The sequence below is a fragment of the Peromyscus californicus genome, unplaced genomic scaffold, assembly GCF_007827085.1.
Source record: "Peromyscus californicus insignis strain IS unplaced genomic scaffold, ASM782708v3 Scaffold_7__1_contigs__length_154581171, whole genome shotgun sequence".
NCBI lineage: Eukaryota > Metazoa > Chordata > Mammalia > Rodentia > Cricetidae > Peromyscus > Peromyscus californicus.
This window is the reverse complement of record NW_026294595.1, coordinates 131503580-131522884: the sequence shown is the minus strand read 5'-3', so window position 1 is coordinate 131522884 and position 19305 is coordinate 131503580. Positions and strand designations below refer to the sequence as shown.

The 19305-nt window shown below is 50.3% G+C and overlaps 1 protein-coding gene across 1 annotated transcript in view; it reads left to right on the top strand.

The window, feature by feature from the left end:
• Positions 1 to 19305, top strand: part of Soga1 (suppressor of glucose, autophagy associated 1) — a 70526-nt gene that overhangs the window by 40590 nt on the left and 10631 nt on the right. Inside the window, exons 6-14 of the mRNA XM_052722570.1 lie at positions 981 to 1121; positions 5539 to 5664; positions 9682 to 9912; positions 10142 to 10246; positions 11086 to 11253; positions 12124 to 12375; positions 15875 to 15946; positions 16555 to 16625; positions 17717 to 19067. Coding sequence (XP_052578530.1) covers positions 981 to 1121; positions 5539 to 5664; positions 9682 to 9912; positions 10142 to 10246; positions 11086 to 11253; positions 12124 to 12375; positions 15875 to 15946; positions 16555 to 16625; positions 17717 to 19067 — 2517 coding nt within the window. The remainder of the gene's footprint in view (positions 1 to 980; positions 1122 to 5538; positions 5665 to 9681; positions 9913 to 10141; positions 10247 to 11085; positions 11254 to 12123; positions 12376 to 15874; positions 15947 to 16554; positions 16626 to 17716; positions 19068 to 19305) is intronic.

Here is a 19305-nt window from a genome sequence, read left to right as displayed (position 1 = left end):
TTGTGTCTTGTTGCATCCTGGAAGCAGCCTTCTAAACCTCCATATGCCCTCCCCTGCGCTTCTTTTTCACTCCTTTGGCTTTGTTGGACAGCATCTTCTTCATGGATGATATTCCCAGTCTATTTGCTGGATACTTTGTTGCTGGTCCCTACCCTTTGTATTCCTGGATAGCGTGTCTTCCTCATGCACTGTATTACCGGTCCATTTGCTGGATACTTTGTTGCTTGTCCCTACCCTTTGGCTCAGCACAGGATAGGTGGTAGTCTGTAGAACCAGATAGCAATAGGATTCCCACTCCAAAGGTCCTTATTGCCTAGTGAGGAAGAATTAATTAACATGGCAAGCCTGTGACTATGATATGACAAACAGAAGAGGGACCTGAAAGAAAGATACATAGTTTCTATCAACAAGGAACTTGTCCTAGATCTTGAAGAGGCTCAGCTCATAGAGAAGGAACATGGTAGGGTCAAGGAACTGTGCAGAGCGGTGAGGCTGGGCTGCAGAGCATGGGGTGGTTTGGTTTTCATCCTGAGAGCAGATTTCCATGCATGGCACTGCACAGTACTATAGCAGCTTCAACTCATGCTTTGCTGCTGTGGCTTGAGATGGCTTCTTAAACAAGTGGACAGCCCCATGTCGAGTCCCCTCCTTGTTTCATCCTGAAGAGTGAGCTGGGATCACACAGGTGGTAGAGCAGTGGAACTGTTTCAGAGGGCTTTGCATAACAGCCATTCACAAAAATAGTGTTTTCACGTGCCTACTCATTCATCTTTGCCACTCATTCATCTTTGCAACAAGCAGTCATTGCGTGGTGGCAATGCTCCCTGGTAAGGCTGGGCCCAGGGTGCAAGGTTGATTCACCTGGGCCTCGCTCTCATGTGGACAAACCCTTTTATGGAGCTGAGACCTGGTGGGGACCTTTTGTAGTGTTCCTCGGGCCTCTCCCCATGGCTGTCTTCTGCTTGTGCCCCTCACTTTAGCCATCTGACTTCAGAGATCTGCTGGAATGGGAGCCTAGGATCCGAGAGGCCTTCCGTGCTGGTGACTTGGACTCCAAGCCTGACCCTAGTCGGAACTTCAGGCCTTATCGAGCTGAAGATAATGATTCCTATGCCTCTGAGGTGGGTCGAGGCCTAAGCTGGAGGTTGGGTTGAAGGAGATTGTCTGGGGCCTCTCAAAACCAGGGTGACCCTTGGAGGGTGATGGTATGGGCTTTGAGCATTCTGTTTGGTTTTAAGCTTCCTGACAACCGGGGGGTCGGGGGGAGAATTTGAATCAATCCCATGTCTAGTTAGAGAAAGCTTAGCTGGACATGGTATGTACCTGTAATGCCAGTGTTAGGATGCTGAACTGGAGGCCATCATAAAATGTCTAATGTGCATACCAGAGAGGCAATGGTGTAGCTGGAAGTTTCTCCTGCCTGTACCACCCGCCCCCACGCCCCACCCCACATGCTATGGGACGAATCTCTCCCACCCGCGTCCTGCAGCTGATTGGTCCTAAGTAAACACACAGAGGCTTATATTAATTACCAATTGCATGGCCTATGACAGGCTTCTTGCTAGCTAGCTCTTTTATCTTAAATTAGCCCATTTCTATTAATGTATGTTTTGCCGTGTGTTCTGTGGCTTTACCAGTCTGCTGGCATGTTGCTCCTTGGGTGGCAGGCTCGAGTCTCTCCAGACTCCTCTTTTCTCTCTCCTTGGATTTCCTGCCTGTCTCTAAGCTGCCTTGCCATAGGCCGAAGCAGCTTATTTATTAACCAATGGGAACAACATGTATTCACAGCATACAGAAAGACATCCCCCAGCACAATGGTCTCTCTGGCTGAGTTCAGGTTGTGAATCTCTTGTGTGCTGGCTCTGAGATCTTGGATATGTCACTTTGCTTCTTATTTGTAGGGTTTGTGACCTTAAGAACAGAGCCCCTCATAGGGTTGTTGACAGGGGTAGATACGTGAAAAGCTTTAGCTTAAGGCCTGGCCTCTATGGGTGAGGATAAGGACAGTGTCCATGACATGTCACTTGGACTCAGGGGACCTGAGTGAAATATCACTCTGATGGTCTGGTGGTATGACCTTGGATACACTCACATCCTGTGGCCCCAGCTTTCCCACCCACAACATTGATGATCATTAGAATTTCTAAAGTTCTCTGGTCTTTGAAAAGTTCCCTGTCCCCTTGAGCCTGGGATGCTCCCTGGAAACTGAGGCAGTCTGGACATTCTAGTCGGGGAAGGGGGAAAAAGGAAAAACAGTGTCTGGTGTGTAACTGAGCTGTAGCCCTGTGCACTTAGCATGCGGAAGACCTTAGCTTTGATCCCCAGTGGGGAGATGGACAGACAGATAGAGAAGGGCAAGGAGAGAGAAGGAAGAAGAAAACCCCTGAGATGCTTAGATCTCATTTTCTGAGAAGAAATGAGCTTGTTTGTGTGAGCTCGTTTACACATTTAATCGGTTTCATTCATCCTTCCTGAGCAGTTACGATTGAAACATGGCACCAACCCTGAGTTCAAGGAGGATGTGTGAGGGTAGCAGCCTGACTTCTTCTAAAGAGTTGTTGGTTTGCTGAGCCAGGGTCTCAGGATGTAGACCACATTTACCTCAAACTTACCATCTTCCTGCCTCCAACTTCTTAGTGCTGGGATTACAGGCACACGACACTTTGCCCAGCTCTGCAGAGATTTTTAATACAGAACAGGTGTACAAGACATGCCTCAAATCATTGCAGAGACAGTGCCAAGTTGTCATATTATTGGCCACATAATTTTTTCTCACAGCAGGACACCTGCCATGCCTGGGACCGTTTCCACGTCCCTCTTCCTGCACAGTGTGTTAGAATAAACATTCCCGTTACCAGAAATACTCAATGCTTTTCTCTTTTTTTGAGATGGAGTCTCACTGTGTTGCTCAGGCTGGTCTCAAACTCACTGGCTCAGGTGACCCTCCTGCCTCATGCACCACTTCATTTCGTCTGGCTAAAACTTTTGTGACTGGAGTAAACAACGGAGTACCAATGGGGCGGGGCTACAGCTCAGTGATGAAGCACTTGCTTAGCATGTGTGGGGCTTTGGGTCCAATCCCCGGCATCAACACACGCGCACACAGATAGGGAAGGGAGAGAGAGGGAGAAGGGAAGACGAACAGGTGCGTGCGGCTTTTCACAAACTGAACACCTTGTTCCCCTGTGGTGCCCTGTGACAGGGTCTTGCCATGTAGCCCATGCTGGCCTCAAGCTCAAGATCTTCCTGTTTTGTAAATTAGCCTCTAGATCCACCAGCAGATTCTAGAAATTTCCTTCTGTGTGCCCTTCTAGTCTCTAGCTGGACTTACAAAAGAACAGGTTTTAAAACACTTTTTACATTTATTTATTTAGTGTGTGGGTGTGTGCACATTGAGCTGCAGCATGCACGTATAGTCAGAGGACAACTTGTAGGAGTTGGTTCTCTCCTCCCACCACGTGGGTCCCGGGAATCAAACTCAGGTCCTGATGCTTGTCTGCAAGAGCCTTTATTGGCTGAGCCATCCTCCGGGGCCAAGGACACATCAACTTTGCCTATTTAGTTCTAAATGCTTTTAAAACACCAGTTCCCCCAGAAATTGGAGAATTTGGTTAACTTTTTTTTTTTTAAAGATTTTTATTTTTTATTTATACAATGTTCTGCCTGCATGTATGCCTGCAAGCCAGAAGAGGGCACCAGATCTCATTACAGATGGTTGTGAGCTACCATGTGGTTGCTGGGAATTGAACTCAGGACCTCTGGAAGAGCAGTCAGTGCTCTTAACCTCTGAGCCATCTCTCCAGCCCAACTTTTTTTTTTTAATGATCTTGTTCCATGGTCATTATAAGCCACAATAAGTACAATTAGACCCCTAAGCAGCATTACATGAAGATACAAAGAAAGTTAAGATCATTAAGTAGTTAACCATGTTGATAGTTAATGTGTTTCTGTTATGTAATAATACACAAAGACTGTCTGTAAGTGTACAGCTGAATGGATTTTACATATATAGACCCATTAAATACATTTTAGATTTCATTATTTATTATTTAAATTGCTTCTAAATTTTTTATATTAATTAAATTTATTCATTTATTTCACATCCAGACCACAGTTTCCCCTCCCTCCTGTCCTTCCATTTCCTCCCCCACCTCCCCTCCACCACCACTTCTCTGTTTCTGTTCAGAAAGGGTCAGGCCTCCCGTGGGTGTCAACAAAGCATGGCATATCAAGTTGAGGCAGGACCAAGCTCCTCCCCTTGTATTAAGGCTGGGCAAGGCAACCCAGTATGAGGAATAGGTTCCCAAAGGCCAGCCAAAGCATTGGAGACAGTCCCTGCACCCATTACTAGGAGTCCCGTAAGTAGACCAAGCTACACAACTGTCACACACACACACACACACACACACACACACACACACGCGCGCGCGCGCGCAAAAGGCCTAGGTCAGTCCCATGTAGGCTCCCTAACTGTCCATCCAGAGTCTGTGAGCTCCTATGAGCCCAGATTAATTGTTTCTGTGGGTTCTCTTGTGATGTCCTTGACCACCCCCCACACACACACACACACCCCGGCTCATACAATCCTTCCTCCTTCTCTTCAGCAGGATTCCCTGAGCTTGGCCCAATGCTTGGCTGTGGGTGTCTGTATCTGTGTCCATTGATTACTGGATGAAGGCTCTCTGATGACAATTGGCATAGTCACCGATCTATGAGTATATATATTGTTAGGCAGAATACTGTTAGGCATCACTATGTTGACTTTTTTTCTCCAATCGTGTATGGAAAGATCTCCCCATGCTTATGAATCAGTAGGATTAACATAGTAAAATGGCCATCTTACCAAAAGCAATCCACAAATTCAGTGCAATCCCCATTAGAATTCCAGCACAATTCTTTACAGACCTTGAAAGAGCAATATTGAACTTCATATGGAAAAACAAAAAACTCGGGGTAGCCAAAACAATCCTGAACTTCCGAAGCTATCACCATCCCTGATCTCAAGCGCTACTACAGAGCTGTAGTATGGTAGTGGCATAAAAACAGACAGGTGGATCAATGGAATCCAAGACCCCGATGTAAATCCACACACCTATGGGCACCTGATTGTTGACAAAGAGACCTCTAAACCTTTAATTATAAACAATGAAATTGCCTGTGGTGGCAGTTCCTACAGCCCCAGCTACTTGGGAGGCTGAAGCAGGGGGATACCTTGAGCTCAGGAGTTTGAGACCAGCCTGTGAAAAATACTGAGGCCGAGTCAAAAATAAGTAAATCAAGCGATTAAAGAGACTATGAACAACTTCGTGAATCAACTTTAGTTTTCACGGTATATTTTTTCTGCAAATACATTTGCAAGAGAGAAATGTTAAAAATTATTCTGTGGAGGGTTTGACATGGACTGTTTCATTTAACGATCACGATGACTCTGAGGCAAGGAGCCCGGATCCAGCTTACTGTTGGTTCTCTGCTCCTGCCGTTCTTTGACCACAGCCTGTGTCCTCTCTTCATTCTTGTATGGCCCCCGCCCCACTGCAGATCAAAGAGCTTCAGCTGGTTCTGGCCGAGGCCCACGACAGCCTCCGGGGCTTGCAAGAGCAGCTGTCCCAGGAGCGGCAGCTCCGGAAGGAGGAGGCAGACAGCTTCAACCAGAAAGTGGTCCAGGTGGGTTTGTACCACATTTTTAACCTGCTACAACTTCTCCCAGGACTGAAGATGCAGAGGCCATGGTGTAATTCTGTGGCAGAGCGCTTGCCCAGCGTGTGGGAGGCTCAGGATTCTGTCCCTGGCAGAAGAAATAAAACACTACTAAAAGCAGGGCCCTCAGAAGGGGATAACATGAGGGGAAGCACCCCTGGTGCCCTGCCAGTGCTTATTCAAATCTTAGATGGTCTTTTAATAAAAAACCCAGAGCCAGATATCAGGATGAAAGCTGACAAATCAGAGAAACAGAGCAGCAGCCACTAGTTCTTACCTGTCCAAAATCCTCAGCCTAAAGAGAGTGAGTTCCTGTTTCCTCACGCCTTATCTACCTTCCTCTGCCCAGACATCACTTCCTGGGATTAAAGGCGTGTGTGCTTCCCAAGCAAAGGCATGAGATCTCAAATGCTGGCATTAAAGGTGTGTGCCACCACTGCCTGGCACTGTGTCTAATCTAGTGGCTGGTTCTGTCCTCTGATCCTCAGGCAAGTTTATTAGGGTACACAATATATCACCACATGCCAGGGTGTCACCGAGCTTGTGATTGTTAGCTCTAGACTGGGCTGGGACCTCTGCCCATGATATTGGCTGCCTAGATGACACTGGCCTGTTTAATCTCTTTGGATTTTGCTCTGTTTTGTTTGAGACAGTGTCTCTCTCTGTTGTTGGTTGTTTTGTACTCTTTCAATCTTTTGGGAGCCTACCACCAGCTCCCACATAAATCACACACAGAGTCTTAATCTTTCTTATGAATGCCCAGCCTTAGCTTGGCTTGTTTCTAGCCAGCTTGCCTTAATTTAAATTATCCATCTACCTTTTGCCTCTGGGCATTTACCTTTCTCTATTTCTGTATACCTTTCTTTACTTCTTACTCCATGGCTTGCTGTGTAGCAGAGTGACTGGCCCCTGGAGTCCCCTCTTCTTCCTTTCTCGTTCCTTAATCTCCAGTTTCTCTCATTTTCTCCTTTTCTCTCTGCCTGCCAGCCCCGCCTATCCTTTCTCCTGCCTTGCTATGGCTGTTCAGCTCTTTATTAGACCAATCAGGTATTTTAGACAGGCACAGTAACACAGCTTCACAGAATTAAACACATGCATCATAAAAGAATGCAATACATCTTTGCATCATTAAACAAATGTTCCACAGCATTAAAATAATATTCTACAACATCTCTCTCTATGTAGCCCTGGCTGTCCACTCAATATGTAGAGTGGGCTGATTCGAACTCACAGAGATCCACCTGCCTCTGTCTCCCAAGTGCTGGGAAAGGTGTGTGCCACCATGACTCCCTGTTTCATCTCTTTAAAAAAAAATTTAAGATTTTTTTATTTTTAATTACACATAGATATGTGTGGATAATGTGCATGTCAGTGCAGGTGTCTGTGGAGCTGCCTGATGTGGGTTCTGGGAACTGAAACCTATCGTGGACCTTGTTAGACCAGCTCCCACGATGGGCTCAGGGTAATGAAAGGAATGCCTCAGAGTATCGAGCGGTAGGGAACTTTTATCTGAGGGTAATTCGGAACAAGTTTTAGTCTATCTATCACATTTTATTCATTCATTCTTTCACCCATTCACTTCCTCACACTTCTCTCATGCTTCTTCATCTCTCACCCAACACACACACACACACACACACACACACACACACACACACACACACACTTCACTCACATTCTGTAGCAGCTCTTGTGTCGAAATGTCGCAGCACGGGTGTGTGGGTTCACATGAATCCATGGAAAGAAGGCTCAGAGGCACCTTAAGAATGAATTTAGGCGGATCTTTGTGAGTTCGAGGTCAGCCTGGTCTACAGAGTGAGATCCAGGAAAGGCACAAAGCTACACAGAGAAACCCTGTCTCGAAAAACAAACAGACAAAAAACAAAAAACAAAACAAAACAAAAAAAAAAAAAAAAGAATGAATTTAGCCTTCGAGGCTGCAGGGGAATCCAGCCTCTCTGGATTCAAGACTCTAGGGACTGACCCCTTTCCCTTCACCCTGGGCATTTTTATATCTCTCAATATTTACAGTTTAGCCAGTTGATTTCCATATGCTCAAAACAACCTAAAAGGAGCTCCCAACAATACAATGCCAAGTGCAAATTCCTCGATTTCTCAGGTACCACAGTGTGCCGAGTTTCCTGAACCAAGTTTTGCATAGGCCTTGTATCCTTAGGAGGCTCTGAGACAAGATTCACATAGGACAAACAAAAGGTATCAGTTAAACAAAAGATGGACTAGGGCTAGGTGCTGCTCTCTGGAGCCACTCCTGGGGAGCTCAGCAGGGATGCAGCCACAAGCTCTCACATAGCTCTACACAGCCAATAAACAATTGGCTGAGCCTTGAGTGGTCAGGGCCCATGCAGAAAGGGAACTACTGCAAGAAAGGACTGTGTCTTGATGTAAACAGCCTGGCCTCGACTTAGCAATAAACAACACCTGGGAATTAGTCTTTGCATATATTCTGTGGGGGCAGCTAGTCTATATTGGACTTGTTCTAAGGTCTTTGCAAAATGTATGAAAGGCTGTCTTTGAGACTGAGAATACTGCTACTTTCCTGTGTCAGTAAAGAAGAATATTCTGGTAATATTTCTGTTTATCAGAATTATAGAGCTTAAACAGAAATCCAGAGCTGACTGTGTGCCCAGAGATATAAAACACACTACCAAAGGGCCTTGGAAAGCACCCCACAGGGAGGTATAATGGTGGCACATGAGAAAGCTACAGACAGAAAGCAACCGGTTTCCACAGCCAGTGACCCCATGGCCTTGCCAGGTAGGGCTCCCCATCAGAGAGTTATACATCTGGTGGGTCGACTTGTCAAACATCAGTTGTCACCTGCTGTATACTCCCATGGCGCTCAGCAGAAACCGGGTCCTTGGGAAGAACAGCCAGTGCTTTTAACCACTGAGCCATCTCTCCAGCCCGTTTCAACTCTTGGCCTCAGTTTCCTGTTTTTGAAATGGTGCTCCTCTCAAACCTGGCTGTGGGTCAATTTGATAGTTCGATAATAGCATTTATTAATGGTGAGAAGGGTAAAGACACTAGTCATCAATCCTTACAACTTAAGTTCGATCTCCAGGACCCATACAGTGAGAGAGAACTAACCTCTCTAGTCCTCTGACCCCCGTACACGTGCCAAGGCACCTGTGCCCACCGGTATACATACAAAATAAGGAATAATAATACATAATAAGGAAATGGAGAGAGAGAGAGAGAGAGAGAGAAAGAGAGAGAGAGAGAGAGAGAGAGAGAGAGAGAGAGAGAGAGAGAGAGAGAGAGAGAGAGAAGCAGACCTTCCTGAGTGGCCCGTGTAACACATGCCCCACATATTATATCCTGTAATCCTCATACTCTTCCCTATGAGGTCCCCCACTTTACCGATCTGGAAGCTGCTGCAGTGACGGTGCAGGGTAGGACGTGCTGCAGAGGCAGAAGGATTACAGATTGGGAAACAGAGCTCACAGAGCAGACGTGCTTCGCTGAGAGCTGTACATCCCGGGCCTTTGGCTCCCTTAGCCGTGACCCAGGGTTGCTCCTTAGGATAGTTCATGTTTCTCAGCCTTCCTTGACCCCAGCATACCTCTGCGGGTATCTCTCTGCGGTCCCCACTTACCGTCATAGTTCCCAGACCAGTGTGAGCACATGGGAGGCATCTGACGCCCGGTAGGTGCTCAGTCACGGTGGCCAGAGGTCATTCCTCAATGTTTTGAGTCAGGATCCCTCCCTGACACCCGGGGCTCACTGATGACAGGAGGCGGGCTGGCTGAGCTCTTGTATGTGCCTTCTGGATGAACTAACGTCCTTATGCTTGTGTGGCAGGCACTGTACTGACAGTTCTCTCTCCAGCCCACTGGGCTGCTTTGAGTAGAAGCCCTGGCAGGGGTCCACCAGCAGGCACTTGCCATTAGTGTCCCCCCCTCTGCCTTTGATCTGGATCTGGAATCAACTGGGTCCCTCCCTTGCTCACGCCTGTCCTGGCAGCTAAAAGAAGACCAGCAGAGGGCGCTGCTGAGGCGGGAGTTCGAGCTGCAGAGTCTGAGCCTCCAAAGGAGGCTGGAGCAGAAATTCTGGAGCCAGGAGAAGAACATCCTGGTGCAGGAGTCCCAGCAGTTCAAGCACAACTTCCTGCTGCTCTTCATGAAGCTCAGGTGGTTCCTGAAGCGCTGGCGGCAGGGCAAGGTCCTGCCCCATGAGGAGGATGATTTCCTGGAGGTATGGCTGAGCTTAGTCCTAGCCCTGAGCGGGAAGAAGGGGGCGTGGGGCGTGAGTTCTGCTTCTCTCCCTGAGCAGTGCCGGGTTGGGGGTGGGTCACCGTTAAGGTGTGGGACGTCAGTGACAGGCTTTGGTTCCTCCTGAGCCGCTCATCCTTCCTGCATGGGCGGCTAGGCAGTGTCCCCACCCTCTGAAGGCTGAGGCTGTTGAATGCGGTTTCTCAAACCAGGTAAACAGCATGAAGGAACTGTACCTGCTCATGGAGGAAGAAGAGATGAACGCCCAACACTCGGATAACAAGGCCTGCACAGGGGACAGCTGGACCCAGAACACGGTGTGTTCAGCCCCTTCTGGTCCTACTCATGTGTACCTCATCTGTTAATGACCACTTCCGGCTGTCTTCCCACACAGCCCTGATGGGACACGGGAGCTGCAGATGGTTATTGGCTGGGAACCGGCCCCTCCAATTGCTCAGGGCTAGGGGGACGTGAGTCATCCGGGGTGGTGACAGAAGAACAGATGATCTGTGAAGTACAGGAAGGAGAGTAGTTAATTTGTTATGTTTGTAGGCAACAGTGTTACAGAGAAGGGGGTCATGTGTAGTGCGCTTCCATGGATGAATAGGGGCTTGCTAAATTCAGAAAGGAGAACAGACCATGTTGAACCAAGAGGACTGTGTGTACAGAGGTGTGGCAAGATGTGTTGGAGTAGCTGTGACCAGTGGGGGACATTGGGAGAGGGTAAGGATACCAGGCCAGGGTCACACGAAGAGAGGCCCTTATGGTCTAGAGTTAAGAACTGTCAAATCAAGCCACCGGTCAGAGGGAGCCACGGAGTCAGTCAGCCTCGAAGGGTTCTACCGTGAGCCGGGCTGTGGCTGAGCCGTGTGTAAGGAACCAGGAAAGGGGAGTACCGTTTGAGAGGCTCCATGGAGGCCTCAGCTCAGCGAGGCAAGAGAGCTGTAGCCTGGGGCCTGCAAAGCCTGGGGGAGGTTGTTTCTCTCCGCCTGGGCAGAACTGCTGCTCATGTGACAATCCATTGCGTGTGAGACGTGCTGCTCAGCCAGGCTACCCCGGGACTGGCCTTCCCCCCCATTCTACTGGAGAGGACCCGAGGTGGGTTCTCTGAGGCTGCCTTCACAGAGCTCTTGACCAGGCCTTCCCCTGTCTGCAGCCTAATGAGTACGTCAAGACCCTGGCCGACATGAAGGTCACGCTGAAGGAGCTGTGTTGGCTCCTGCGGGACGAACGTCGCGGTCTGACTGAGCTTCAGCAGCAGTTTGCGAAGGCTAAGGCCGCGTGGGAGACGGAGCGGGCAGAGCTCAAGGGCCACGCCTCACAAGTAAGCCTCCTTGCTTCTCAGGGGCGTCTCTCCCTTGTTCCCAGCCCAGATCTAGACCGTCAGATCGGGGAGGAGGGTCCTAAGCTGTGCTCTTGGGGTGCACAGGACCCCTTACACTTCACCTTGTGCCCCAGAGAGATGATAGAGAGATGATAGGCTGCACCGTGGGCTCTCAGAATGCTCCCACACCTGCCTGCATGCCACAGCCAACGTGGCTCTGGGCTAGACCTGGCTAGGATGTCAAGAGAATGAAGAAAAGACAGAGGGACACAAGGAGACACAGAAAGCTAGGATTGGGTGATCTGGGCTCTCTGCTGGAGAAACCACAATGCTCTGGTAGCTTAGCCTATTTATTATGTAGTCGGTTAGAGCAGAGAGACGCAGGCAGCGTTATTAATACAGATAAATAGGCAGGGGCTGAGTGATGGTGGCTCACGCCTTTAATCCCAGCACTCAGGAGGCAGAGGCAGGCGGATCTCTGTGAATTCAAGGCCAGCCTGGTCCACAGAGTGAGTTCCAGGATGCCCAGGGCTTTACAGAGACACACTGTCTTGAAAACCAAAAAAAAAAAAAAAAAAAAAAAAGAGAGAGTTGATAAATGGCATGGTTATCAGTAGCTGGGGGCTTTGCCTATTGTAGCCAGATGTGGAATGTTTATTTAGCCCCTTGGAGCCGCTCTGAGGGACGGGATGTAGCACTTGGCTTACAGAGGTTTAGGAAGAGAACATTAGTGCAGGGCCTGGCTCGTATGCAGAAAGGGGTCCACAGCTCTATTGAAGGGGGATCAGCATGGAGGGTCCCCAGGGCCTCCCTGGTATAGGTGTGGAGCCAGTGTCCCCTCCACTACCCAGCTGATGCTTCTTCCTGCAGATGGAGCTGAAGGCTGGGAAGGGTGCCAGCGAGAGGCCCGGGCCCGACTGGAAGGCTGCGCTGCAGCGGGAGCGGGAAGAACAGCAACACCTCCTGGCTGAGTCCTACAGCGCCGTCATGGAGCTGACGCGGCAGCTGCAGATCAGCGAGCGCCACTGGAGCCAGGAGAAGCTGCAGCTGGTGGAGCGGCTGCAGGGCGAGAAGCAGCAGGTGGAGCAGCAGGTGAAGGAGCTGCAGAACCGCCTCAGTCAGGTGAGGCTGCATCCAGGGGCTCAGGCGGCGAGAGAGCCCAGAGAGAGGCGTGAGAACCAGGCCTTTCCTCGGCCTCAGTCTTTCAGGCCCCTCGCCTGTGTTCACGCCACTCTTATGCATGCCAGCCTCGCATAAGGCCATCGTTTCCTGCTCATAGCTCACAGCTTAGCAGTTGCAATAAAAACTTTTTTCCCCCCCAAGTTCTCAGTGGCCGGGTGTCAGTCATGATAGACCCGTTATGAGGGCCTATCAAAACCGGGACCCATAAGTGATTGAAGGGCCGAGAGTGATTCCCATAGGAAAACTGGAGTCCTCTGGAGGAGGGAGACCAAGACCTACATACTACAGAAACCGTACTCCATCTGGCTCCCTCCCTTGGTGCTGTGTGGGTTTACGCCTGCGGAGGGTTTTCTGTTCCTGCATGCACACTTGCCTCTCCCGTGCAGAGCCTCAGGAGTGTAGCTGCTGCTTCACTCCACCATTCTTTATCCCACACAGACAAAATCCAGGCACCGTGTTTGCACTAGGGAGCCGGTGATGTCTCAGAGCACTTGCCTAGCATGCGTGGAACCCTGACTTGGATTCCCAGCACCATGGGAACCAAGCGTGGCGGCTCATGCCTGTAATCTTTTCAAAGGTAAAGGCAGGAGAGTTAGAGGTTCATGGTCATCATCCTCAGCTAGTTAGTGCGTTTGGAGCTAGCCTGGTTTACAAGGAACCCTGTCTCAAAACAACCAAACAAGCAGAAAGTAGCCCCCTAGTGAGATCTACACACGAGCGTGTGCACAGTATCACGATGCTACATTCAAGGGCACTCGAGTGTATAGTGATTGAAAAGCTGGTCTCAGAAGGGTTTTCCCTTGGCCTTCCAGCCCCATGTCGTGTTGTGTGCCCTCCCTCTCCCCCACACCTACCCCCCCGCCCCACCCACCCGCTGTAAGCGGAGCGTTATGCAGACCTGCTTTGCTTTTCCCTTGCCAGTTTCCAAGACTCCCCAATCTTTCAGTTCACCTGATGAGGGTGAGTTACCTTCCAAGAGTTAATAAATCTCTCCAAGAGTTACCTTCATTGTATGTCTTCTCAGAATGCAATCTCCAACCCCCTCAACCTTGGAAGGTCACTTTGCAGATGAGCAAAATGACCCAAAATGTCCTGTTTCTGACAGGACCGAAACATGGCAGAAACCTCACATCTGGCAGATTAAAAATAAAGATTATGTGGATGAGTTGTTTGCTTGCATGTATGTATATGTACCATGTACATACCTGATGCCCTCAGGCCAAAAAAGATTTCTTGGAACTGGAGTTACAGATGGTTGTGACGGCCACGTGGGTGCTGGGATCTGAGCCTGAGTCCTCTAGAAAAGCAGCAAGTCCTTTTAATGGCTGAGCCATCTCTCCAGCCCTAACATTTGGCGTGAACTGACCTCTTGCAAGGGACCAGGTTTTCTCTGGGGTCACACTCACTAGCTACAGAACATCGCATCTCGGGGGGTTACATTTCATTGGTGTCTATATGTGGCAAGTTCAGGCTGATACACCCACAAATTAAAGCACATTCCCTGGGACATGTGGAGCGCTGATCAGAGCACCCTTTTGCACCATCTGGCCACTTCCTGTCTATAGAATGATTCCTTTTTGTTCCATTAACATTATTTTTTGATGATTTAGAAATCATTAAGCCAAATCCATGCCATGCTTAATGGGGTATCAGCAAATCCACAGCCGGGACCTGCTGGCTCACAGGTGCTGAGTCCTGCGCTTGGTGTCCCAGCAGGGACCTTGTGTGGAATTTGCTGGCTTCCCTCAGTTCAAACCAGGACACCCAAAGCTGCATCCTCTTTCTCTTATTTTCTCCCTCCTTCCTCCCTTCACCCTTTCCTTCCTTTTTTGTTTTGTTTGTTTTGAGACTGAGTCTCTGTGTATCTCACTTAGTAGTTGTCCCAGATCAGCCTGGGGTGCTCAGTTCTTCCTCAGCCTCTCCAGAGCTAGGATCACGGGTGTCAGCCCCACATCCATGTAAGTTGTGCTCTCAGTGAAACCAGCCAGGTCAGACAGCCTGCAGAGCAGCAGGAGGGGGGGTCTTAGTCAGTGCTCTGTTGCTGTGAAGAGACACCATAATCACTGCAACTCTTGTAAAGGAAAACATGTAATTGGGGCTGGCTTACAGGTTCAGTCCGTTATCGTCATGGTGGGAGCATGGTGGCTCACAGGCAGACATGGTACTGGAGAAGTAGCTGAGAGTTCTATATCCTGATCCAAAGGCAGCAGGAAGAGAGAATGACACTGGGCCTGGCTTGAGCACTTGAAACCTCAAAACCCATCCCCAGTGACACCCTTCCTCCAACAAGGCCACATCTACTCAGACGAGGCCACACCTCCTAATAGTGCTGCTCCCTATGAGCCTATGGGGGCCATTTTCATTCGGACCACAAAGGGGCTCCTGATCAGGAGGCCCAAGCCTAGTCAAGTCAGCTCTGATCTCTGGGGTTTGTCTACACAAGGAGGATGGCTGTTCTTTCACCTTCTCATCTCTCAGGGAAGCCATGGGAATAAGAGAGCTAGCTACAAGAACGGCACATGTCCCCAGGTCCCCCTGCCCGGGCCTTGGCTTAACCGTCTTCATCTGTGATTTCTGTTCATGTCAGTCATGTTGAGGTGACTTCGATTGCCCCCGCCCCCATTTTATTTATCTTATAAATTTTGAGACATGGGTTCAAGTGCAAACAGGTGACCAGCCCATCCTGGCTTTGCTTTGGACTTCCACTTTTCTCTTGGAACAGTCCTAGGCAGAACCTTCTTGCTTTTTCAGAACTGAAAGGTTTGGGGGGACGTCAGCCTTATTAACACTGGGAAAACCCTGGGGAAACTCAGGTGAGTCACCCTATGTGGGAGTCAGCTGTAAAGCTGTGGAGGAATTTAAGCAAAGTGATGGTGCAGCTCCTGTAATCCCAGCTGCTAATTCATCTGCCCACATCTGGGCCAGTTTTTTCCTTTTCTTGTCTTTATCCTCTCACCTGCTACATGGGAATAATCACAGTCACACCTACTCCTGTGGTTGCAAGTATTAATGAGGATTAAATGAACTGATATGTACATGCAGTGGACTCCCCGGAAGTGATGGTGCTCCGGGGGTCACCTCAGGACTCAGCAGGAAGTAGTGCTGGATTGTTGCGGATGGCCGCTGTTGATGGCAGCATGGTCCCTTATGTGAAATAGCTGTTGCTTTTCTGCCTAGCTGTTCTGTGACTCTCCTGTCGATTAATGTGGCGATAACAACTGTTATAACAACTCCATTAGCTATGTCAGGAAGATGCCTGCCAGGAGCTGCTTGTATTAACTGTTTTCCAAATCCACCTGTGGGGGCTCAGATCTGCTACCCACTGAGAAGCTAATACTGGACCCATGACGTGGGTCATGTGGGCTATAGAGTTGAGCCTGGGGAATGGCCCTGCTCAGAGCAGCCCTGCTCACCAGCACACACTTTTTGCCTTTCTCAGCTACAGAAGGCTGCTGAACCCTGGGTCCTGAAGCACTCAGACCTGGAAAAGCAGGACAACAACTGGAAAGAGGTAAGGGGATCCCTGCTACCCGTGTTCTGTTGGCTCCTGACTACACTAGAAAATTTCTTGCTTGTGGGAAACGTGACCAAAGGCTGCTAACTCTGTCCCAAAAGCTGTACCTTTCTCACACCCTGGGCTTCTTAGCTATCCCTTTCTCACACTCCTGCCCATGGATTGGGGTTGGGAAGGGTCCTCTGCTGGGGCTATCTGACCGTGCCTGGGGGAAGCCCCAGGCCACTTCAGTTATACCTCAGCAGAAAGCAGGCTGTGTGGTCTTAGGTGAGTCACTCTCCATCTCTGAGCCCCAGTTGTCTCATCGCCCTGGCCTAGTCCTGAGTGGGGTCAGTCGGGTCACACTGGAGGAGTTTGTGCATAGATCCAGGGGCATTGTCCATAGAATACAGAGCCAAGTAACAGAGGTTATGTACAGACCCTTCACATCGCCATTCCCTCCTCATGATGTCATAGTACTCGGGAAATGGGGCTACAGAAGGTAAATGCCTGTTCTGGGGAGCTGAGACACAGAGGATTTGTGGGGGGTTCACAGGGCTAGTGACGCAGTTCTTTTTCACACACTGGTCACCAGAACTGACGCTTCTTGTCTCTCCCTTTGACAGACACGAAGTGAGAAGATCCACGACAAGGAGGGTGTTTCTGAAGCTGAACTTGGGGGAACCGGCTTAAAGAGGTGCTGGCCCCTCACTCCCCAGTGCCCCCCCCCAGTTCTGCCTCCCCCATAGACCCTTGGCTTTGGCTGTCTGCACTCCACTGCCCCATGTGTTCACTTCTGTCCCCCTGAGGGTTGGGAGAGCCACCAGATGGTTTTTATCTCTGTAATCCCGGTCACTCGGGCCCTGGAAAGCTTGGGGCTATGAAGACTGCAGCATGCAGTTTAATGTTGATGCCGGGTATGGAAAACTGGGGCCTCAGCTGTACCTGCTGGCAAAGAAGCTGTTTGACTCCTTTGGGGATTATCTTTTCCTCCCTGGAGTTTGAGTTTGGTAGATATCCATTCCTGGGGTTGGGCAGTGTCCATTGGGCCCCGCCCAATGCTGTGGCCAGGGGGACGCCCAAGGATAGTGTCTCCACCATTAAGACCCTCCACGAAGGAAGTGACGGGCAATACAGAACGTTCTAGAGTGAGGGGGTTATTGGGGTCAGAGAGCCAGGCTTCAATTCTAGCTCTGCCATTTCTAGCACTGAGGCCTTGGGTAGCTCCCTCTCTGTAGTGGGATAATTGGAGATGTCCCCAGAGCTGCCTAGTGACCAGTCATGTGCAGCAGAGGACGCCTTAGAAGCAAGCTCTACCTGGATGTAAGACACAGAATGAAGGCAGTGGGCCAAAGGAATTCCAAATGATCGATGGCAGATCTGGGGTACTGCCAGGTTAGTCAGTGGGCAACTGGAGCTCAAGACTGCTGAGGAACCTGGGAGCTAGCAGAGGCCGAATCAGTCAATCAGAGCTACCCCAGTTAAGGTGTGAGAAGGCCACGTACTTACTCCAGATCCCACCCATTGTGTGCTAAGGGCTACATTCAGGGGGATTGAAGCGGCTGCTTCTGGCTTCCTCTGTCTAGAGGTTAAGTGTGGTCCTAGTGTTTGTGCCACCTGAGTATATAAGGTAGCTGTATAGAGCGGGTTTGAGGGGGTGCCAGCAAGGCGCTCTCTAAGAGACAGGCAAGACAGGCTTGGTCTCCACATGCATAGCCAGGTAAGTAGACTAGCGTGCTTGATATGTGATTTTCTATCAGTCCCATTTTCTTCCTCTACTCTTCCCAGGACCAAATCAGTTTCCTCCATGTCTGAGTTTGAAAGTCTGCTTGACTGCTCCCCCTACCTTGCTGGTGGAGATGCCCGGAACAAGAAGCTGCCCAACAACCCTGCTTTTGCCTTTGTGAGTACTGAGCCGGGGGAGCCTGAGAAAGAGGCCAAGGAAAAGCCTGGGCTTTCCACCCGGGACTGCGGCCGCATGGGTACCCTGGCTTGCCAGGAGCCTGCAGGAAGGCAGATGCAGCGCAGCTACACGGCTCCAGACAAGACGGGCATACGAGTCTACTACAGTCCCCCGGTGGCCCGGCGCCTGGGTGTCCCTGTGGTCCATGACAAGGAGGGCAAGATCCTCATTGAACCAGGCTTCCTCTTCACCACAGCCAAGCCCAAGGAGTCAGCCGAGGCAGATGGGCTGGCTGAGAGCTCCTATAGCCGGTGGCTTTGCAACTTCTCCCGGCAGCGACTGGATGGAGGATCCGGGGGCAACACCTCGGGTTCCGGATCTGCTTTCCCTGCAGCCTTGCATGACTTTGAGATGTCCGGCAACATGAGCGATGACATGAAGGAGATCACCAACTGTGTGCGGCAGGCCATGCGCTCTGGCTCCCTGGAGAGGAAGGTGAAGAGCACATCCAGCCAGACGGTGGGCCTGGCCAGTGTGGGCACGCAGACCATTCGGACGGTCAGTGTGGGCCTGCAGACTGATCCACCCCGCAGCAGCCTCCATAGCAAGAGCTGGTCACCCCGCAGCTCCTCGCTCATGTCTGTACGCAGCAAGCAGATCTCCTCTTCCCTGGACAAGGTCCATTCGCGCATTGAGCGGCCATGCTGCTCGCCTAAGTATGGCTCCCCCAAGCTCCAGAGGCGATCAGTGTCCAAGCTGGACAGCACCAAGGACCGCAGCTTGTGGAACCTGCACCAAGGCAAGCAGAATGGCTCGGCCTGGGCCCGCTCCACCACCACACGGGATAGCCCCGTGCTGAGGAACATCAACGATGGGCTGTCCAGCCTCTTCAGCGTGGTGGAGCACTCAGGGAGCACAGAATCTGTCTGGAAACTGGGCATGTCTGAGGCCCGAACCAAGCCCGAGCCTCCCAAGTATGGCATTGTGCAGGAGTTCTTCCGGAATGTGTGTGGCCGGGCACCGAGCCCCACTACTGCAGCGGGAGAGGAGGGTTCCAAGAAACCCGAGCCTCTTTCCCCTGCCAGCTACCACCAACCTGAGGGTGTAGCCAGGATTCTGAATAAGAAGGCAGCCAAGACAGGCGGTAGTGAAGAGGTCAGACCCACCATGCTCTCCCAGGTGGGGAAGGATGGTGTCCTTCGGGATGGAGATGGCACCTTGATCCTCTCCAGTGAGGTATGGATGGTCTTTACCCTTCTGTCAGGATGGGGGATTAGCCTAGGAAGTTCAAACTCTTCTGTTTTGCTTTGTGCTGTGTTACGCGTTTTTATTCTTTAAAGTCAGAGTCTCTTGTAGCCCCGGCTGGCCTTGAATTTTCTATGTGGCTGAGGATGACCTTGAATTCCTGACCCCCTTGTCTCTACCTCCAGTGTGCTGGGATTCTAGGTATGTGCATGACACCTGGTTTATATGG